The sequence below is a fragment of the Carassius gibelio genome, chromosome B13 (assembly GCF_023724105.1).
Source record: "Carassius gibelio isolate Cgi1373 ecotype wild population from Czech Republic chromosome B13, carGib1.2-hapl.c, whole genome shotgun sequence".
Lineage (NCBI taxonomy): Eukaryota > Metazoa > Chordata > Actinopteri > Cypriniformes > Cyprinidae > Carassius > Carassius gibelio.
The window spans coordinates 3,785,909-3,807,681 of NC_068408.1; the positions used below are offsets into that span (position 1 = coordinate 3,785,909).

Sequence of the window (21,773 nt, forward strand, 5' to 3'; positions counted from 1 at the left end):
ATATATAAATATAGTGTGCACATTGCACACTAAACTGAAACAATTCTGTACTGGGTTTATGCACTAAGTCCTGATTTTAAGAAGAAAACAATGTTCTCAATTACAACGGTGCTTTGAAAAACAGAACTGTGGTATACAAGTGCATATGTGAGCATCTCATTAATTTTTGTACAATTCATCACAACTTTCTTAAATTATTTCATTTTAATATTTATTCTGTAAATATCCGTGTTTACATGTAATTTAGTCACTTTCAAAATAATTTTTGATTAATATTCTATATTCACAGTGCAAGGCCCAACCTGAACAGCTGGTGGCAGCAAAAACACAAAAAATTGACATTGCGCCATAGATCCTCCTCCCAACTTAAAACAACAACAACAACAAAACAGTATTTAGGATACAAATGTCATTGTTACAAGTCATATGTTTTATGCATCATAATTCATCATACAGATCTGCACAGTAGTGACATTTTCATGGACGAATGAATGCTGCTCTCTTGGAGGATTCCCCGCTTTGCGAATCGGTTCGATCGAATCATTTAAAAGAATCATTCCTCAAGAACAACTCGCGAATCTGTCTTCATGACTCCACAGGCGCTCGCGTCTTCAGGAGGAGAACAGGAGCATCTTTACTCACTTCTGCAACAGTTTATCAAACATTTCCTCTCCGGCTTGTTTCTACGACTATTAGACTGCAGCTTGGAACCGTAAACACACTTGAGGATTAAAAACAAAAGACACAAGAAGAAAATTCTGCGATTTTATAGAGACTCAGATATAGAAGGATGAAGTTATCATGCACAGTTTTTCTCCTGCTCAATTTTTTATCAATGTACGACTGTAATGATGCAGCGCAGGTGAGTATAGCCTACGTGTATATTTATAATTATATGGATTTTTATGTGACATAATAACTACAATATTTATATGAATATACAGTTATAATGCGTAAATAGTGCTTTCTTTGATTTTATATATCGCAAAAAATCTAGTTATTGAACGCAGTCTCAATTACAAACCTTTGAAAAACTTGGCATACAGTAGATAAAAGAATTTGAATGAATATATTGAATGGTATTTTGTTTTGTGAGTTTCCAGAAGTACTGGATAATGGCATTTCTTCATCATTTTGCTCAGTGGTTTTTAGTTAATAGGGGATTTAATGATTTTTGGTGGATTTATGAAGTCAGTTCTTCTTAAGTTAACACAGGTGTAATTTTAAATTTCTTCAACCAATTTCTGTTCAAATTTTGCTTTTTTTTTTTGTCTTCACAATAAATTCCACTTGCATAGATAAAAGTTTATGCAATTTAATTCAATGCCATTGAGGCATTTCAAGTGAGTCTTCAAAAGTGTTAGCTATATTATTAAATATGTCAGATGCATTTTTGTCTTTTATCCAGATTAGCACTGCCTTTATTTACCATGGCATAGAGCTTAGCGAAAGGCCAATACATTTCCTCTCTCCTCTAACGAGACTGTATTCAACTGCCATGAATAACATACAGGAGACCAGCGTTTTGGACAGAGGTCTTAGAGACATCTGCCCAACAGCTTTCTGTAAAACTGCCATCAAGCATCTGAAGAGAAAAAGCAAGAATTAGTCTCTTACATGTGGTTCCTAGAGGTTGCCCACTGACCGAATGCACGGTCCAAATGCATCTGGGACAACACCGCTTCTGATAAATTGTTGCTGGAGTAATATTTGTGTTTCTAAGGGAACTCGGTTGTGTGCTGGCACGCCAATGAGCTGCTAAACACTGGCCTGAGCTTTCATGTCATGCCCCACAGGAGTCCCTGTGCCTTAATGCATGACATCACCCACAACATCTGGCCTTGATCATACATGTGTGCCATTTTTCATTTTCATACAAAGCTAACGTTTAGTGGGAATGTTCCTTGCAATCGTTTTGGACGTCCAATATCTTCTCCATTTATGAGCTTGTGTTCGGGCGAATCTGTAATTTAGGGATAACTGCTTGCCATCAAATTGTAACCAGGTGCTCGGATGGTTGTGCTTTTTTTAACCTCAGGGTTGTATGGATAAGCATAGAGTGATGGGGATACTGCGTCAAATGGAGAAGTTTCTTAAAGGACAGGAGATACGATTCACAGAAGGGCTTCGGATTATGAAGTCCAAGCTCGCCAACCTTCAAAACTCAGTGTCCAAGCTCCCACAAGCAGACCAGTCCTCATGTAAGTGCCATAACACATTCACATTCATGTATCTCATTATATCAATAAACGCTGTGAATGTGAAGTCTCTTCTTTCCTAAATGTGCATGTTTATTTCTGACTCACTGATTCCACATAGAGCAGGTGTGTGTGATGTCATGCAGGCATCTGGAGCTGCTGATGTCATAGTTGTAAAACACATCAAAGCGGAATATGAAAGATGTAAATCTGAAGGCTGCTTCAGATTTGAGGCCAGCGCTGTTATTTTTTTATTGTTTTAGAACTAAAACTATCAAAAATAGCTTTTAATAAAGCTGAAATGTAAAATATAAATATTAGATATTAAAAACTGAAAAACTTTAAATAATAAAAAATATTGCAGTGTAGTGTATTTATACTCAGAAATTGCTAGTAAATAATATTTACAAAAAGACAGAGAAATTGAATTGAATTAGACATGAAATGATCAAGTAGAAAGACTAAAATAGTATTTTTTTTTTTTACAATTTAACTGAAATAGTTTTGGTTTTGAAATGAAGCAATATAATTACTAAAACTAAAACTGACATACAATAAAGCTAAATAGAAATATAAAAATATAACATAAAATTACTAGAATGTAAACTGTTATTTTATAATGTAAATATATAAGATAATTGTTGAATAAAAACTGAAATAGTCTATAATAATAACAATAGTAATAAAATAATCAAAGAAATTAATAAATAAATATGCAAGCTGCCATTAATTGGAAGATGAAAATTTTTTATGTAAAGCCAAATTTAGCGTTGCTCTGTAAAATTGTGCTATTGACAATGAAAAGTGGGCATTTTTGCATTGAAAAGGTACCTCAGTACACTAAAGTAAATTTGTACTTCAGTGTACTTCAGTATTCAACTCAAATATATATATAAACCTTCATGCATTTCCAGTGAACATAAAAACTCTGCACCTCTAGCACCACCAAACAAAACTGACAAAATATTGATTGTTCTCAAACAGGTTTCCTGCAGTTGATTGAGTCAATGTTGCTGCATCAAGATGCAAACAGATCTTCGTTATGATAGTGTTTTTGCATACTAAGCTAGGATAGGAGAAAATATTTGACCACGGAAATAAAAAGAAGCTACACTTCATGTAAATATTGTTTTGAGTCATACACTTTCTCATGTATCTGTGCTCGGCAAAATGGCTTTGTTGAATGAAAGAGCTTGTGTCAGTTGGCAACAAAAGTATCCAGTCAATAAAAATGTTGTTTTTGGGAAGTCATTCTTACATAGAGGATTTATTAATCCTAATAAACGAGCCTCAGAACTCCAACAAATCAAAGATCTCTCAAATTCTATTTGGATTTTAAAAGCATGAAATGACTTCCTTCCTTTAAAATCAGTGGTCTGGCTGCTTCTTCAGGTTTGGAAAGGAGTCCAAGCTCTGGATTACGCTCATCGCTCTACGGATGATGTGAACGGGTCGGATGTGTAGCTGTGTCATTTGGCCCAAGATACTGACAGTTCATGAACCAGGGTTGATGGCAGGAATCAGCAGTTACTTTGGCATTTGTAGCAGACAGTGCTTGAGAGGAAAACAATTAAGTAGATTATTTGAGAAACTCACCAGACTGTGAAATCTGAATTGTTAAAATATATATATATATATATATATATATATATATATATATATATATATATATATATATATATATATATATATATATACACACCACGTAAAAAAAAAAAAATACTCTTTTTTTTAATTAATAATCCAACATGCATGCATTTTTTTTCTCCATATTACATAAAACAGATATTTTTGGAGATATTTAAGATTAAAAAAAAACTGTATTATTTTAGTCTCATTCAGATACTATTATAGGTTTTATGGATATTTAAACTACTATATATATATATATATATATATATATATATATATATATATATATATATATATATATATATATATATATATATATATATATATATATATATATAAATATATATGTATATATATATATAAATATATATGTATATATATATATAAATATATATGTATATATATATATATATATATATATATATATATATATAAATTACTTTACCTTTCAATTTTATGTTTTAGTCACTTTGTTGTGTGTTTTGTCTATATTTTTATTAATTTAATTTCAGTTATTTTAGTGAAAAAAGGTAAACTAACTGAACTAAATGAAAATGAGAAATATTTTATATATAATTATTTTAATTATTTATTTATTTATTTATTTAATTATTTAGGTTTTAGCTAGAAAAAACTCTGGCTTTAACAAGAAAACCTTGAGAAATAAGGTTTTAAAGACATTCAATCATTTTAATTTTCTCTTTTTGGTCCACGGATTGAGACAGTTAAATAGAATGTATATTAGTAAACAATATAGAATCAATTTCATGTTTACCTTAATGTCCCATAAACAACATACAAGCACCAGGCCTTGTTTTCGTCTACGGTCCATGTGGTATTGTTCCTATTCTATTCTTGTCTGTATAAAATAAGGCATTTCCCATCTTTTCCCATGATAGTTCCCACATTCAGTAACACATGCATGCCTTCAAGCAATATAACCCAGCATTTCAGCATTCAGCGTGACTTCAGTTCCTCATGTAACTCTGTTCTGATCTGACATTCCCCTCTCTGTATGTCTGTTTGTCCTCTCATGTCATCTTTAGCTCAATCCTCATGTCCAACTCTGGTGGCTCCGGCCCACGGGAGGAAGTTTGGCTCAAAATACCTGGTGGGTCATGAGGTCCATTTCACGTGTTCGCAGGGTTATCGCATGATAGGACCGGTAACACGCGTGTGCCAGGAGAACGGTACCTGGAGCGGAGTCAGCGTCGTCTGTAAAGGTGGGTCAAAAGCTTCAAATGAATGTGTATCATACACTGTATCTGGTGGAACCTCAACACAAGTGAACTTCACTACAGTACGTAGAGATACTGTACACAAACACCATCAAATGAGATGTGTCTTCACTTCATTTGAATCAATTAACCTAATTCAGGATCGAAAACAGAACAGAAACTGATGAGTGAGTCACTGAATCATTCGAGATCGCTGATTGTTGAAACAAGTGGCTGCCTTTATGAGAGTCTCAACCTCTTTGCAAAATGCTGATTCGTTCAAGAAGGAATCAAGCATCTGATTCATTCCGGAAAGAATCACTCAATCAATCATGCAATCGATTCCTTCAAAAACACACCTTTATTCGGGAAGTAAAAAGTGGGTGCCTTTAATGAGTGATTCATTGATTCAGCTTGATTCAGCTGATTCACTCAAAAAAACGTTAATGTGTTCAGTATTGAAAAGTGAATTTAGTGAATCATTGAATCAGTGAAAGGCATTTCTAATCTTTCTTAAGGACCCATCAAAAAGTGCCTTCATGTTATAATACTATTTTTTAATACTTTTATTTATGTATATAATGGTCTTTTCCTGCAATACTGTGTGTTGCTGATTCTCAAGCTCTGCTTGTGGTATAAAGAGCTGATTCATCGCGGACACAAAAATGAAAGAACACATTAGCAAGATTTTTTTGCAATGAATATTATATACATTTTATGCAATCCAGCACAATTTTTTTGTTTTCTGTTTTAACGGATCCCATAAATGATGTTGTGAGAAACCAATACGAACGATTCATTGCATGAGTGAACTGTGCAAATGAATCAATCTGAATCGCAAACTACTTCAGTCCTTTTTCCGAACCCATTTGAATGATGACATTAAAAGTGATTGATTCGCAGGTGTTCAGGGCTCACGCAGAGAAAAGTGTCTCGAGACGCTAAAAATAAGCGTTTTCAAGTGTTTTGATCAAAACACTTGAACATTGAATTTGCTTATTTTTGCTCTAGTGCTGACAAATACATACGAAATATGTCAAAATATCCACCTAGTTATTTCTTAAGTGAAAGTAAACAGTTGAGGAAAAAATTGGGATGTGTATTATATTGGATGCGTTCCTCGTCTTTTAAAGTGACCGCTAATTTAGCTGCTGGCTGCTGTAATGTTAATCCTAGAAAATGAAAATGAAAATCACTCACTGCTCTTGACTGAATTACTTTGTAGTTTTAACAGTCAAACCAAAAATTATTCAGACACCAGATATATTTTTTGATATACAGTATATAGCAAAACTGTAATAATGTGAGAAATGTTGAAGGTGTCTGAATAAATGTAGGTTTGATTGTATATTTCATTTTTACATTGAAGACTATCCAGTGCTTTTTTACTTTTAATTATTTAGTTTCTGTACAAACTTGAAAAAACCTTAAACATTGTGTAAATAGCACAAATAAATAAAAATAAATGAACATACAAATTAGACAATTTCAAACAGGGCCCACTGGTACAACCTCCACTGGGTCCACGCTTGTACAATTAGTTTACAGCTTTTTCAAGCACTTTGTGATGCATTTTGGAAACAGGAGATGTACATTTCTAATGCACCATCTAGCTTGATAAACCCCTTCTCAAAGACTTAATATTTGTCAATTTTATTTGGGTAACACACATATTCTGAATGCCGTCAGCAGAATTCGAATGAGCCATTTTAATCTAGATTAATCTAGATTAATTTCAAGATCACAGTGAGATTAATCTAGATTAAAAAAAATTTATCTATGCCCACCTCTAATATATATATATATATATATATATATATATATATATATTATTCTTGACCTGAAAAGATTAAAGACTCTTGCAACCGAGAATTGTTTTAAATGGTAATGTTGAAGTGGATTAGAAACACAAAAACCAGATAAAGAATCATGTATCATCATCATACACAACCCACAGATTCACCATGTAACTATATCTGTGTTATTAAGCAGAATTCCTGGACTAAGACACCGAGACTACCGTCTTTTATTGTTGTATTGTGAGCTGGCTAATCTGATATTCAGGGTGACAGTACTGAGATAAAGCCTGAATACCAGCGCTTGTGAAAGAAAGTGACTGTGAACACCACAACAGCTCTACACACACAGTTACACACAGGCAGAAAGATAAGGAGCGCTGAAGAAAGAGATGCATTCTTCACTCTTGAGCTGCACTGAATGAAGCTCTCGTTAAAGAAGCATTAAATGTCCCGAAACACCTGTACTTGCATTCCTGTCCATGGTGCGTCTCAATGACCTTCATGCTTTGGCTTCAGCTGGCTACTGTAAAAAGAGCCAGCTTCATACCTCAAGTTTCAACTCGGTCTGAAAATACACTAGCGCTCAACAGGTTGGACACTTGACTGAAAACATGTTTCTGCTCAGGATTTTAACAAAAACTAATCTAAAATCACTGTCTTATTTGAACATTTTCGTTACTTGAAAAAAAAAAGTTTTAAAATGTTTGCATTTTGAGCTCAAAAGCAGATATGTGAAGCAGTGTTGTTTTATTATTATTTATACACTATTATAGTATTTAGTTTCAACAGTTTTGTATGTGCATTTATAATTAACATATTTTTGTATATCTTTCTGTTCAGCCTTATTTTTATTACAGTTTTTGTTTTAATCATTTTAATACTTCATCTTACACTTATGCCAATGCAACATACTGTACTAATATTTATATTTGATCTCTGCTATATTTTAATGAACAAAAATGATTTTTAATAGTGTTATGTGAAATTGAGGTGAAGAAATAAAATAAACCCAAATAAAATGTAATAAAAACTAATAAAAAAGGCAACAAAGTAACTGAAACTTTAAATAACATTCAAATGAATATGCAAATAAATAAAAACTATAATAATCTCTCAATGATACTAAAATAACATTGCTAAGGTAATGCTTTATAAAAAGGTTTGTTAACTGCATTAGTTTACGTGAACTAATAATGAACAGTTTTAACTAACATCAACAAAGATTCATAAATACTGTAAAAAATAAATAAAAAAGTATTGCACATTATTAATGTTAGCTAGTGCATTAACTAATTTTAACTAATAGGACCTTATTGTAAAGTGTTATCACATTTGATGTGATAAAATGTCTTTATGTGTGAGTATGAAAACACATTTTTACCAATAGTAAATAACTATTCATTATTATTATTATTATTATTAATCAATCAACCAATCATTTAGAAAATGTTGTGTCTGTAATACTATATTTTTCATTCATGCATATCTCAAAATTCACCTAATCTGTTTTATTCAGCAGAAAGAGGCCTTCATAAGATAACTCATATTCCTTCTTAAATAGTATTCAAAAGCATCCCAGGATGCACCTCATGAGCAGAGCTGTAATCTAAGCAGAAGCAGCTCAAACGTAAATCACACTTCCATCTGTGGTACTTAATAGCTTTGACACTTTACTATCATCCACAATGAGAAAATATGAATAAAGAATAAACAGAGTGTCAGTGTACAGCACTCTGTGTTTTGTATGAAGTCTCAGAGGTCAGTGGTTAAGCTCACGCACACATCTCATTAAGCCGGCCCATGCTCCAATAGCACGCAACTATGCTAAGCATGCTATTGATGACTTCCTTTAATATCGCTGCTGGCAGCATTCGGGACATTCCAAGCGGTACAGTGGGACGGGTGTGTGTTTGAGAGAGAGTTTAGGTTTAAAGCCTGCACAGAGCGTGTAATGTCTATGTTTCTGCAGGCGGGGGAAATCTGTCTATTTTGAGAGTTTTGAGGTATACGAAAGCACCTTTCAGAGTTGGTGAAATAACATAACTATGTACCTAGGCAGTTTTGAAATATGTTGGGGACTGCAAATTCTCGCACTTAAGCCTCCTTGGAAAGAAAATAAACAGGAGAGGGATCGTGAGCGCTGTTGTCGAAGAAACATTCCTTTGGTCGAAAAGTCAAAACTTTTTTCATTTTCATTCACTCTCAGTGTCTTTCTACTTAAATTTCCTTATGTCTGATGTCTAACTGGATGTTTATTTATATTTATTTTAAATTTTTAATTTGTTTATCCATAATAATAATCTTCACTTATTTCTTAATGCAATTCTCTTCAGTTATCTTCATATTAATGCTATTGCTAACGGACACTTTTAAAAACTTGTTTTTGTCAATTAAAATATAACAGAGATAAAATGTAAATATCTGATATGCAATTAGTCAATATTACAATCACTATGTTGACTGTGCACAAACCTAAAAAAAAATTAAGTTTGAAGTAATAAAATTATTAAAAAAAAAACTGAAATAAAAATAAAGCTATAAATAGAAATATAAAAAGTGTAAATCCACATAAGTACAATAATAGTGTCTAAATTATACTAAAATAACACTGCTTCACATACCAGCATTGGAGTCTGAAAGCATACATATGCATATGTATCCTTATCATAATGCATTACACTGAAAAAAATATTAGCCTACATTTGATTTTACTTCATATGTAGTTTTTGTCAGTACTCCACAATTGTGCAAATTTTCTGAACAATCTTCAGCATAATTTTAAAAACATTTACAATCATCCAAACCAGATACCATTACACCCTACTAACATCACTACTCTTTTATTGCAGAAATAACCACAAATCAAATCAAAATGAAGTAGTTTCAGGGATCATTGCCTTAACATGTGTCTCACAGCGCTTTATCTGCTCATCTTTTCTTCTGTCCACGGGCCTCACAACATTGCTATCACTGTCCATTATAGATATTTACAGCAGTGGCAGTAAATTCCCATCCGGAGCAGATGAAGGTTACCGTCCGCAGCTGCTGCAGACAGATGTTGCGTGGCACAGTAGCGGCTGTAAACCTTACCGACCTCCCAAAGCTGCGTGTGGGATACAGTCAACGTGACAGCGAGAAGCCACTCAACATCCCCTTACACTCCATTGTTAACATTCCAGCAGATCTGTTTCATTTTACTGTGCCATTCTGTTCAGGAAATAGGGAAGAATGTGGGCTTGTTTAATTCCTCCAACTATTCAGGTGCTTTCCACGGACACATAATCCCCAGCTCTGTACAGACACCCAGATAAGAATCTGGGACATTTCAACTATTTCTTTCATTCGGCCTTATTTAGGATTCCAGATAAAACAAAAAGTGGCTTTATACAACACCAAACCATTCAGGGTGAATCTCATGAAACCAAACATGTTTGGATCATTTTCACCCAAAAATCAAAAGAAGAATAAGATTTGTTTTTGCTTTGTGACATTATTTTCATGGCAACCCAATAAATAGATAAATAATAAAATAATAATAATAATAATAAAAAAAAAACAATAATAATAATAATAAAATAATAATAATAAATTATAATTTCTTACATTTATCAATTTGATGATTATACATCATGGTAAAAAAATGTTTCAGTTTATGTTGAATTCATTCATTGATTTTAGTTGGATTAAAAAAAACGTATTTTTTACTGTTACACATTTCTTTTATTTAATAAAAAATGCAATAGAAAGACCTATAAAGTATAAATAATAAAAACTGCATAAAAAAAATAAAACAGAAAAAGATTTACAAGAACCTCATGAAAACAAACACTCTTGGGTCATATTTCACCTTAAAATGAAGAGAAAAGTAAAAAAAACTGCACTTTTGCACTGATTGTTTTGAACTGTGACATTATTCGTTATATTTTATGACACATTTCCCCCATTCTCATAACTGTAAAAAAAAAAAATGCATATTGCATTATATTGCCTTTGATTTATGTTGCATTAAATCATTGATTTAACCTGATTAAGTTATTGTATTACCTTTTTTAACTTTAATGCCATGACATATTACTTTTAAATAATTATAACGAAAAAAATTCAAAAAAAATAAAAAATAAAAAACACATATACACACAACATATCCGGGTTTATTATTGTAATATAAATGCCATATGATCCATTTTTCTGTGTGCAAAATATGTTTTAATTTCTCATTTAAAGATGAGTTGCATTAGGCCAGCATGTATTTGGGATGATTTTGGTGTGAACTGTAACATCTTTGATCTCAGCTCCTCAGAGAGCAAGCACTGGTCTGCACTGTAAGGCTGTTGTCTTTCACACAGATGTGAGCGTGTGCGCCAGTAACCCGTGTCAGAACGCCGGCACCTGTGTGGAGGCTCTGAACCAGTACAAGTGCACCTGTCCACACAACTGGAGCGGCAGTCAATGTCAATACCAGACGCAGACAGGTCTGTGTTCCTTTAATCTGTGCTATACGTGTCAACAGATATTAACTCGGGGTGGGTGATATCACAAAAATCTGTTTTTCAGGAAAAGATCATAACCCACAATCTTATCGTGATTCTTTTTCATGTTTGTTTTTTAAAGGGATGATTCCCCTTTAATCACAAAATTCTAAAAATTTATTTTTCAAAAAAGAAAAAGTTTCTTTCTTCTGCTGAGCACAAAAGGAAGATATTTTGAAGAATGTTGGTAATCAAACCAAACCATTGACATCCATAGTATGAAAAAAAAACAGTCTTGGGGAAAATGAATACACTTTTATGGAAAGCAATGCGTTACGTTAATTTTACGTGACTTTTTCTCATCTGTGCTGTGGTTGCTTCTTTATTGCTTTTTGACATCATAAAGTTATATTTTTGGCAAATGTAAAAGCTCTTTCATACCCTCTTAAGCTCTTTCAGCTGTGCTGCCATTCTGGATTGCATTTACAATAAGAAAATAAAAAAAAACACAAATGTTATGTTTGTCTAAAGTCATTTTTGATTATTAAAATGTTTTTTTTTAAGCACTCACTCCTGTTTTCTCTCAACATGGGAACAGGAGATCTAGAAGTCAATAAATGGGAAAACGAAGTACCCGCCATTACTTATTTAAACTCGTTACCCTCAACACTGTTACCAACATCCTTTGATTAGTTTGATTAGAAAAATTTAGATTTCTTCAGGTTAGCAATACAAAACCATCAGATCACCCACCTCTAATATCAACACCCACTAATCATCAGTGGCAACTTTTTGCATGTGCAACACACATTTTCAACAGAAAATGCAAAACATACTTTTGCGATTCCACATGGAGCTGCTAGTAGTGAAGCATGACACACTTCACCTTTACCCTGTGTCCCGGTCTATAAATGAAAGCATGCATGTGAATGTTTGTCACTCATATGTGGGTCTGTGTGTTTGTGGGAGGTTAAGCCTCCTCTTTTCCATTTCCTCTGTCTGTCTCTTTCAGCGCCTCCGGAGTGGAGCGTCATGAATGACCCGGCCTTCAGCCGTAAGCCTCGCTGTGCTAAAGTGGACCGAGCTCAGCACTGCAGCTGTGACGCAGGCTTCCACATGAGCGGGACCTCAGACAGCAGCATCTGTCAGGGTGGGTCCATCAAACAACCTCATAATATGTGACCCTGGAGCACAAAAGCAGTCTGAAGTCTCTGGGGTATATTTGTAGCAATAGCCAAAAATCCATTGCATGGGTCAAAATTATAATTTTTTCCTTTATGCCAAAAATCATTAGGATAATTAAAGATCATGTTCCATGAAAATATTTGGTAAATGCCCTACAGTAAATATTTCAAAACTTAATTAGTCATTATTAATATGCATTGCTAAGGACTTAATTTGGACAACTTTAAAGGTGATTTTCTCAATATTTAAATTTTTTTGCATCCTCAGATTCTAGAATTTCAAATAGTTGTATCTCGGTCAAATATTATCCTATTGTAACAAATCTTACATCAATTTCGGATGATGATTATAATTCTCAATTTCGAAAATGTGGCACTTAAGACTGGTTTTGTGCTCCAGGGTCACATATAAGGATTCTAGTAGAGATCTAGGGATGCATTAAAGCAATAAGCCGCTGGAGGCTGTCTATTAATAGTACATCCTAAATGTATTATAATTATAAGTAATTTTAAGATGACACTTATATGTATTATAATTATAAGTAATTATAAGATGACACTTAAGTCAGATCAGGTTAAAATAACTTTTTTTGTCAGCCAAACCCCTTTGACCTAAAATATTTATACATTTTAAACAGTTAATATTTCAACCATTTAACAACACATGTGCATGTACACAGTTCTCATTGACTTTGTATGTAATCTACTCGCGCAAATCGTTGAACTCGCGTTAAATCCATGATTTATCTTTCCGTCTGATTGATGGCTATCAGCGGTTGGGTAGAAGACAACAAATCCCATAATTCCATGCTCCTCCTTAGCATCATCAAACCACGCGATTGTTATTGTTTTGGTAGTGCGCCCTCTAGTGGCAGGTCCTACAACCTGTGCCTTTAATGGTCACGTGTAGGTAAACAAATGAAATTTTACATATTTAGTGAGTGTTTCATTTTGATTGTTTTACTATGTTTAATCATTATTTGACTTTTTTTAATGATTCAGTTAATTATTAGCTTAATTATTAACAGTAGGATACAACAGGGATAAAAGCACATTTATAAGGCACATTTTTTTACGTTTTAAATTTTGTTCAAGGTAATCAAATAATAAGGTCCAACAATAATAAGGTGCATGATAATAACTAACTAACTTGACTTTTCCATTAGTTGACATTGTAAGATTCAGATTGTGTTAACGTTGCCATATCTACAATCAAACCAGCATATTTCAAATTATGATATTAATCATACCATATAATGGAAAATCATAATTATTGTTACTAAAATAAAGCCATATTAAATTATAATAGGATCTTTTTCAAAAACTTTCATTTCGTAAATATGTTTTTACTGTATTTTTAGTGATTGTTTTAGACAAGTATTAAGTTAGATGTTATGCAAAACATACTTCAGGATTTGTATCAATGTATGATTTTTCAACACAACCACTTTTATGATTTACTGTGTTGGGCATTTTATGCAATTATACATCATATGAGTAATTAAAGAACATTTTCCTTGCAGCCCTGTTGTAGCTTATATTTTCTTTTCTTGTCTCGTTTCCTTTCTGTCACTGTCTCTTGTCAAATCCACACGTGTATTCACATGTTGTGCCCAGATGTGAATGAATGTGAAGTGTATAAGGCTGACCGTGGAGGGCCTCTGTGTGGCCACGCCTGTGTAAACGTCCCGGGATCGTACCACTGCTCCTGTCCCACCGGATACAAGCTGCTCGCTGATGGAAGAAGCTGTGAGGGTGAGTGAGAAACACTCACACACTCTTAAAAATAAGGGTTGAGAATAGTAGTGTTTTACAGCCTGCTGTCACAAGACAGTAAGAAATATGACATATTTTACTCACCCTCGTGTCGTTCCAAACCCGGATGACGTCTTTGCTGAAAGGCCCTCTATTTTTAGTGGTTTGAATGTGAATCTGAAAAAGTGACGGGCAGGACATACTCTGTGAAAGTCATTTGGACACCTTACAAAGACCTGCTATGAAGTGGGTAGATGAAGAGAAATAGAGGAGATGTGGAAGAGGAGTCTGGGTTTGTCTGGTGAGGCTTATGAAATTTTGGAGAAAAAAAGTGAGAGAGATCTTTTGGCTGATCATAAAGCAATGTTGATATGAATCAATCGTGCAAATAAAATAAAACGAAATAACAAAATGATTTCAGTAGTAGCATTTTTTTAGATGACTAGTCGATTTTCATGACCGATCCCTAATTTGTTTGCATGTATTTAAAAATGTAAGGCTTTTCTTTTTGTGTGTCTGCCACGCAGTATTGGTAAGTTTTGGAATTGGGTTACATTTAAAGCTGCAGTAGGTAACTTTTGTAAAAATATATTTTTTACATATTTGTGAAACCTGACATTATGTCCTGACAGTAGAATATGAGACAGATAATCTGTGAAAAAATCAAGCTCCTCTGGCTCCTCCCAGTGTCCTATTGCTATTTGCAGAAATCACTCCCGTTAAGAAACAAGCAATCAGAGCTGCAGTCCGTAACTTTGTTTGTGTTCAAAATGTAGAAAAATGTATATAATAAGCGAGTACACCATGAATCAATTTTCCAAACCGTGTTTTTAGCTTGTCCTGAATCACTAGTGTGCACCTATAATAAGTGTTTATATTCGGACTATTTTAGATTGCTTCGGGGATACCGCGGCGGAGTAACCCAGTACCTTTGTGATTCTTCATAGACATAAACAGAGAGAAGTAGTTCCGGCTACGATGTTCTTCTGCAAGACGCAAGCAGTTCTGTTTATTAACCGCTAGAGCGTCAAAAGTTACCTACCGCAGCTTTAACACTGTTGCTGTGGGTTGTTTTTCATGTCTGCAGGTTGAAGAGACACGAATAACATGATATTTATACCTTGGAATGCAAATTTTATTAGGAAAAACCCAGCAAAAAAAAAAAAAAGTGTCTTTCACCACCCGAAACACCATTAGGTTAGTTTTGAGTATAAATTGGGCAGGTTTTGTTGTGAAAACCTGGCAAACTTGCTGCCAAGTGAAGCAAAAAATAACATAATTTTGATATATTTTGTATTTCTTCCCTGAACAGTTTACTTGCTGTTTGCTACTTTGTATTAGTAACTTGTTCTGTAGCTAACTGTGATTTTAAACATCAGATTACCTTTCTAGTTGAAATTCTGATTATCTTAAAATTGTAAATAAAACAAAATAATTTTATTCTAGATAATAAGAATTTCAAATAGAAAGTAAATTTCTTCCACCTGGCCAATAAAAAAAAAAAAAAAAAAATTATACAAAAAGGTGGAAGAAATTAGGCTTTAATACAGGTGTTTCAGGAGTTAACTTTGTGTTTATAGATCAGATAATTTTCTAGATTAAATTATGATTATTTTTGAATACAATTATAAATAGATAAATATTTATAATCTACATAAATAAAAAACTGCAAGTCATTTGGTGAATAAAAATAATAAATACAATAAAAATAAAAAAGCATTTTACTAGGCAGGTGAAAGAAATGTGGCTTTATAACAAATGTTTATATATACACAGCAAACAGACAGGGTAACAACTATATTTATATTTATATATTTATATTGTCATAATTTCATGCTGAACCTACAAATTAATGTAGAAACAACATAAAGATTGTATATTTAAAATATTTGTTTAAGGCATCTTTTTACTAAGAAGCCTATTGTTAATGAAGTACTACTAATGCTGTCTCTACTAAATGCACTTTATTTCAGTTTTACCTATTAATTATAGCCATTCAAAATTACAGTATAATTGAAAGCCATCGTTTTTAACATTGACTAGGCTCTGAAATATGAAAACTTTCAATATAAGTGATTTTAAAACAATCTTCACATAAACTATAAATTGTATATGCATAAACTATATTGATTAATTTGTATTCAAGCTACAAAAGTTAATCAGAGACTAGAGCAGTCGAGCGATTTCTCTTTTTCTTTTGTTCTTTGATTTACATCAATGACAGACTTCAGCGCTGTCTCTTTAAAACCTGATGATGACGCGGATCTGACGCATCTGATTTCCCCCAAACGCTTTACAGTCATTTAAGACTTTGTACCTCAGTTAAGACCTTGTTTATGAGGTAACTCACCAAAAGTTATGACCGATAACACTGCCTTTATTCTTGGTTAAGTTATAGAGTTTTGGCATGAAACTCTAGATGGCGCAGTCTAACGCAATGTGTCCTAATGACATCATTATCGCATGGCACAGCTGATTGGTTCTCTCCTGTATAAGCAGCCAATGAGATCGCTGCTCAGCATTCAAATAAAATATATGACTAGTGCTTGCTGTAGCAGTTGCAGCTTGCTTCAGAAACCCTCCACCTTCCCCAGCTCCACCTGTATAGATCTGCTACGAGGTGACTCATGTATGCTATATGTATGCTCATGTACATTACTATGCTAATCCCTTTCAAGAATTGTCATGACAGAACTAGAGTTGTGGATATCTCATAATGCATAACTCATAGCTAAAATTTAAAGTCCTAACTCACGTAACCAGCATTTCCAACCCTCTATTTTCCTCTATTCTTCTTCTCTTTCACTCTATTATTCCTCCCCTCTCCGACTCAAATGTCTCCCTCTCCTCCGGGCGCTCCAGATGTGGATGAATGTCTTACACAACAGCACAACTGCAGCCGTGGCACCACCTGTATCAACACCGGAGGAGGTTTCCAGTGCATTAACCCCGAGTGTCCGCGCTCGCACGGCAACGTCAGCTACGTCAAGACATCACCTTTGTGAGTGAGCATACAGCACGACTGATGACTTACTGCATACAACTCCACTGGAACCTGCTTTACGAACCTGTAAATGCCACACAGGAGACTCGACAACTGATTCCAATAGAGCAGGTCACTAAACTAACAGCGCTACTCTAAAGGGCCATTCACATATCAACCCTAAAAATCATCTTGGCTGAGCTTTCAATGTTGTTACAGGAAAGGATGAAGCTGATTGGTTGGATTTTGACACATGACCCGCGGTGCACTTGCAGCATCCTGAAAAGTTTAAATGTTTTTATCTTGATGCGTTATGGTTGCACCTGTGAAAAATGAATCCATTTGAACTAAAGAACTTGAGCGTGCAAAAGATGCATTATGTACAGCCCCGAAAGAATACAATGCATGCACAAATATTGGCTAAAATAAGCTAATTTTAATGAGATAAAACATATTCAATATTTAGCCTACTGATAGTTTCAACAATTTTTGAGAGATAAAAGATAATCATAAAGAAAAGTAGGACATGACTAGATCATAAAAAGTTAATGGAAATCTAAAAAAATTTGTGAAATGGGAAAAAGGACACTACTAAGTCATAATTATGGGATAAAATTTAGAATTATGATATACTAAGTTGTAATTATGAAATACAATTTGTTGAAATTCTAAGATAAAAAATACTATGACAAATTTAGTCGAAATTATGAAATAAAATACAATTATGACAAATTATTACAAATCAATCTGACAAATAGTTATTTAAATATTTCATAAATTATTATTCATTTATATAAATTAATTATTATATATAAGTCGCCTAAATGTATATGTTTTAAAAAAAAAAATTATATTTATTATGGAAAGTAGTCCATACAACTTGCTATATTCCAATCCTAAATAATACTATAACTTTGTGTGAAGAACAGACTGAAATGCATGACATCAGACCAGCCTGTGACTTTGAACTGTTGCTCTAGACACAAAAGACCTGTGTGATGATTTTATTAATTTAACAGTTTTAATAGAATAACAGGTGATAAAAAGTAGTGACAGGATTTTAGTTTTGTTTTCAAAAGCATTGTTAAAGCTTCTTTGCGGGTGATGATTCGCACTACATTTGGAAAATGTGAGAAAATGACAGAGCAAAGCATGTTTTTCAGCTTTTGTTTCTTTAGCAAACACACACGTCTGTCCTGAAGTCCTTTACAACACTGGGGGCCATGAATGCCTTCTCTAGATCACTTGCCACTTGCTTGCAATGTACTTTAAGTGCATTACAACCATTTGTTTTTCTTGCATGACACTTTCATGCTTTATGTAAGCTTTTTTTAAGCTGTGAATGGGCCCTTTGTGTCCTGATAAATGCGAGAAGCTGTGATCTGTAAGTCACTAAAGCTTTCAGGCACACATGCAGCTCAGAAAAAACAACAGAAATATATAAAAGTGGCATGGTTCATGTTAGGATGCTATTCGTATTGAGTATATGAATACTGAAAATAATCTGAAAGGAGGTGGCTCCCTCCTATTTAAGCAGGTACTGGAAGTATTTTTCAAGGTTTAGCTGGTTAGCATGGTCCAGTTAGTCTCTTCTCGTAGATGCTTGTAACTACTTTACTTGAAAGTCATTTAAATACTGAAGCCTATTTCTGCCACACTGGGTTGTCATTCTTTAACAAATGCTTTGCACAATTATTATTATGAGATAAAAAATATCAAAATGTTGAATATTATTAGATCAAAATTGTACAATTATTAGAAACAAGTCATAAATGCGACATATTAACTCATGTCATAATTCTGTATTTTCTTTTCATTTCATAATAAGTCATAATCATGAGATAAATGTTGGAATTATGACATTAAGTAAATTATAAATCAGTAGTATGACGTAAAAATTTATATAAATTATGATTATGAAATGAAAACAATTGACATACTAAGTCATAATTGTGAGATAAACTTCAGAATTATGACAAAGCAAGTCATAATAATACATTAAAATTATTACAGAAATCTAAATTATGAGATAAAAAGTCAAGATTGTTAAAAGTTAGATTGTTTAATTTGGATTTATCTCATAATGACAAATGAAGTCAGAACTATGAGATAAATCAGGATTATGACTTGCTAAGTCATATTTATGAGATAAAAGTTACAACGATGACATTTTAAGTCATAATTGAGATGAGTCATAATTGTGACATGCTAAGTCAGATTTTATGATATAAAATTTATAATTATGACATACAGTCATAATTATGAGATAAAAGTTTAAATTGACACACATTATGATATTAATCAAAATGATAAAAGTCAGAATAATGACATACTACGTAATTCTGAGATCAAATTTATGTAATCCGTCAAAATTGTCAAACCATGTGAAAAGTCAAATCATTTAATCTCAGTGTGACTTTATATAATAATTAAGATGTAGTATGTCAATTTACATTTTTTATCTCATAATTATGACATTAAATGACAACGTTTTTTTTCTTATGCACTAGAAATGAGCTTCCAAAACTAGAAAAAAGATTATTTTGCAACCAACATATAAATCATAAATATTTCATTATTTAATAGTATTTAGTTTTTTCAGCTCTTAAAAATGTAGAATGAGATAATCACTAAAATAAAGTTCTTGGGACTGTGTTTGCTTGCTTATTAAAGTAGGTTTTGGAACAGATCTAATGAATGATGCAAAGTACTTTTTTGCCCTCTACTGCAGCCAGTGTGAAAGGAATCCCTGTCCCATGGAGAGCCGTTCCTGTCCGTTTGCTGCTAAGACCATTTCTTACCACTACCTGTCTCTGCCGTCCAACCTGCGCACTCCTGCCACGCTTTTCCGCATGGCCACTGCGACGGCTCCGGGTCGGCCGGGTCCAGACAGCCTTCGCTTTGGCATCGCAGGCGGAGGTGATGCCCGCAGCATGTTCGTGATGCAGCGCTCGGACCGTCAGACCGGAGAGCTGATCCTGGTCCAGCCGCTGCGAGGCCCGCAGGAGCTCAGCGTGGAGGTGGAGATGTCCGAATACGCCGAGCGCACCTTCCAAGCCAAACATCTGGCGCGGGTCCATCTTCTCATTTCACCCTACGAGTTCTGAAGAGGCTGCTCGCTGTCTAAATTGATTGTTGATGTTTAGACTTGAAGAGGAAGGAATGTTTTCCTTGTTGCTAAAGCTGAATGAATGAGGCTCGATTTACAGTGGAAACTCATGCTTATGTGGAATAATGATTTTTGAGGCAATAACTCTTAGCTGATACATTTGTGTTTTAAGGTGAAGTGTGTCTGGGTTTTTTCTGTGTCAAAATACTTCCTCTTGATACTGTTTAACATACTTCTGTGCAAGATCGATCAAATTTAAAACTTTTAAAGACTGTTTTTTAGGAGCTGCACAATGAAATGAATACTGAGTGTCTAAACAGAACAAACCTCAGATTATCTTACTTACTAAGGCACCTACATTTATTTAATGAAATCATATCCATTTAAAGTTTAATTAGGCTATTTTATGCCCTCTTTTATTCCTTCCACAAATTTAAGACATATTAAAATTATAATTAAGACTTTTGTTATAAGATATTTAAGTATTTTTTTTTCTTTCTTGAATTTAAGCCTTGACACCTTTTCCTCTTGTCTGTCAGTCAAACTCTATCTCAACCAATGGCATGAGTTTGGGGGCGGGACTACCTGTTTTCCTCTTTTTTTTTTTTTTCGTTACATCACAAAAATGACACACTTGACCTTTGACAAACCATTTCACAAATCTCATTCAAAAAGTAGAGTAACAGCCAAATGTGTTGTTTCTTTTAAATGTGTTTAACAATATAGGTCGATGCATGTGGAAAATAGTAAAGTGAAGTGTAGAATGGACATGAAAGGAAAAACGAGTTGTAAAAAGGTGAATTGACCACGACGACAGCTTTACGATTGGTTAGATCAATCAGTAAGGAGGAGAACATGGGATCAGGTTAAAAGCTAAAGAATGAACGTCTAAAGACACAAGCATCAATTCAACCTGATGAAGAGAACAGTAAGTTGTTCTTTTATTATTTCCTTCTTCTGATACATTACATGGTTAAATTCAGCTTGTAAATATGCACTGCTGTCAATCAACGGGGTTCACACAGACTGAAATGAACAGCACTTAGCATCTACTACATGAGAGAAGTGCCTTTTTTTAATTGCTGTTCAATTATGTTTCTTGGATGTTTCATAATAAGAACAACAAAGTCTGAACATTGTTTTTTTTTTTTTTGTAATTTTGCATTTGAATATGATATATTGCTCTTTGCATCTGTTGCTGATGTTACATCAGGTTAAGTATCTAATACTGAAATTCACACATTATTGCATTCAACTTCTGTCTTGCACACACACATGTTGAATGTTTCTTAATTAAAGTCAGAAATTCACTTTTTTTCAATGTCTTGGTTTCTTTGATCTTTGAGCAGATTTACAATCAATTAATCAAAATGAAAACAAAGTGATCTGACACTGGCATTTTCCATCTCTTTGATCTTTTTATGTTG

At 33.5% G+C, this 21,773-nt stretch overlaps 1 protein-coding gene across 1 annotated transcript; it reads left to right on the plus strand.

Moving 5' to 3' along the window:
* The first annotated feature begins 398 nt into the window (after positions 1–398).
* Positions 399–21,661, plus strand: LOC127970327 (fibulin-7). The gene is made up of 8 exons (XM_052572839.1): positions 399–862; positions 2,039–2,201; positions 4,877–5,053; positions 11,193–11,318; positions 12,328–12,465; positions 14,117–14,254; positions 17,117–17,255; positions 19,969–21,661. Exons 1-8 carry the CDS (start codon positions 791–793, stop codon positions 20,342–20,344), a joined length of 1,329 nt encoding a protein of 442 aa, XP_052428799.1. The 5' UTR covers positions 399–790; the 3' UTR covers positions 20,345–21,661.
* The last annotated feature ends 112 nt before the right edge of the window (positions 21,662–21,773 follow it).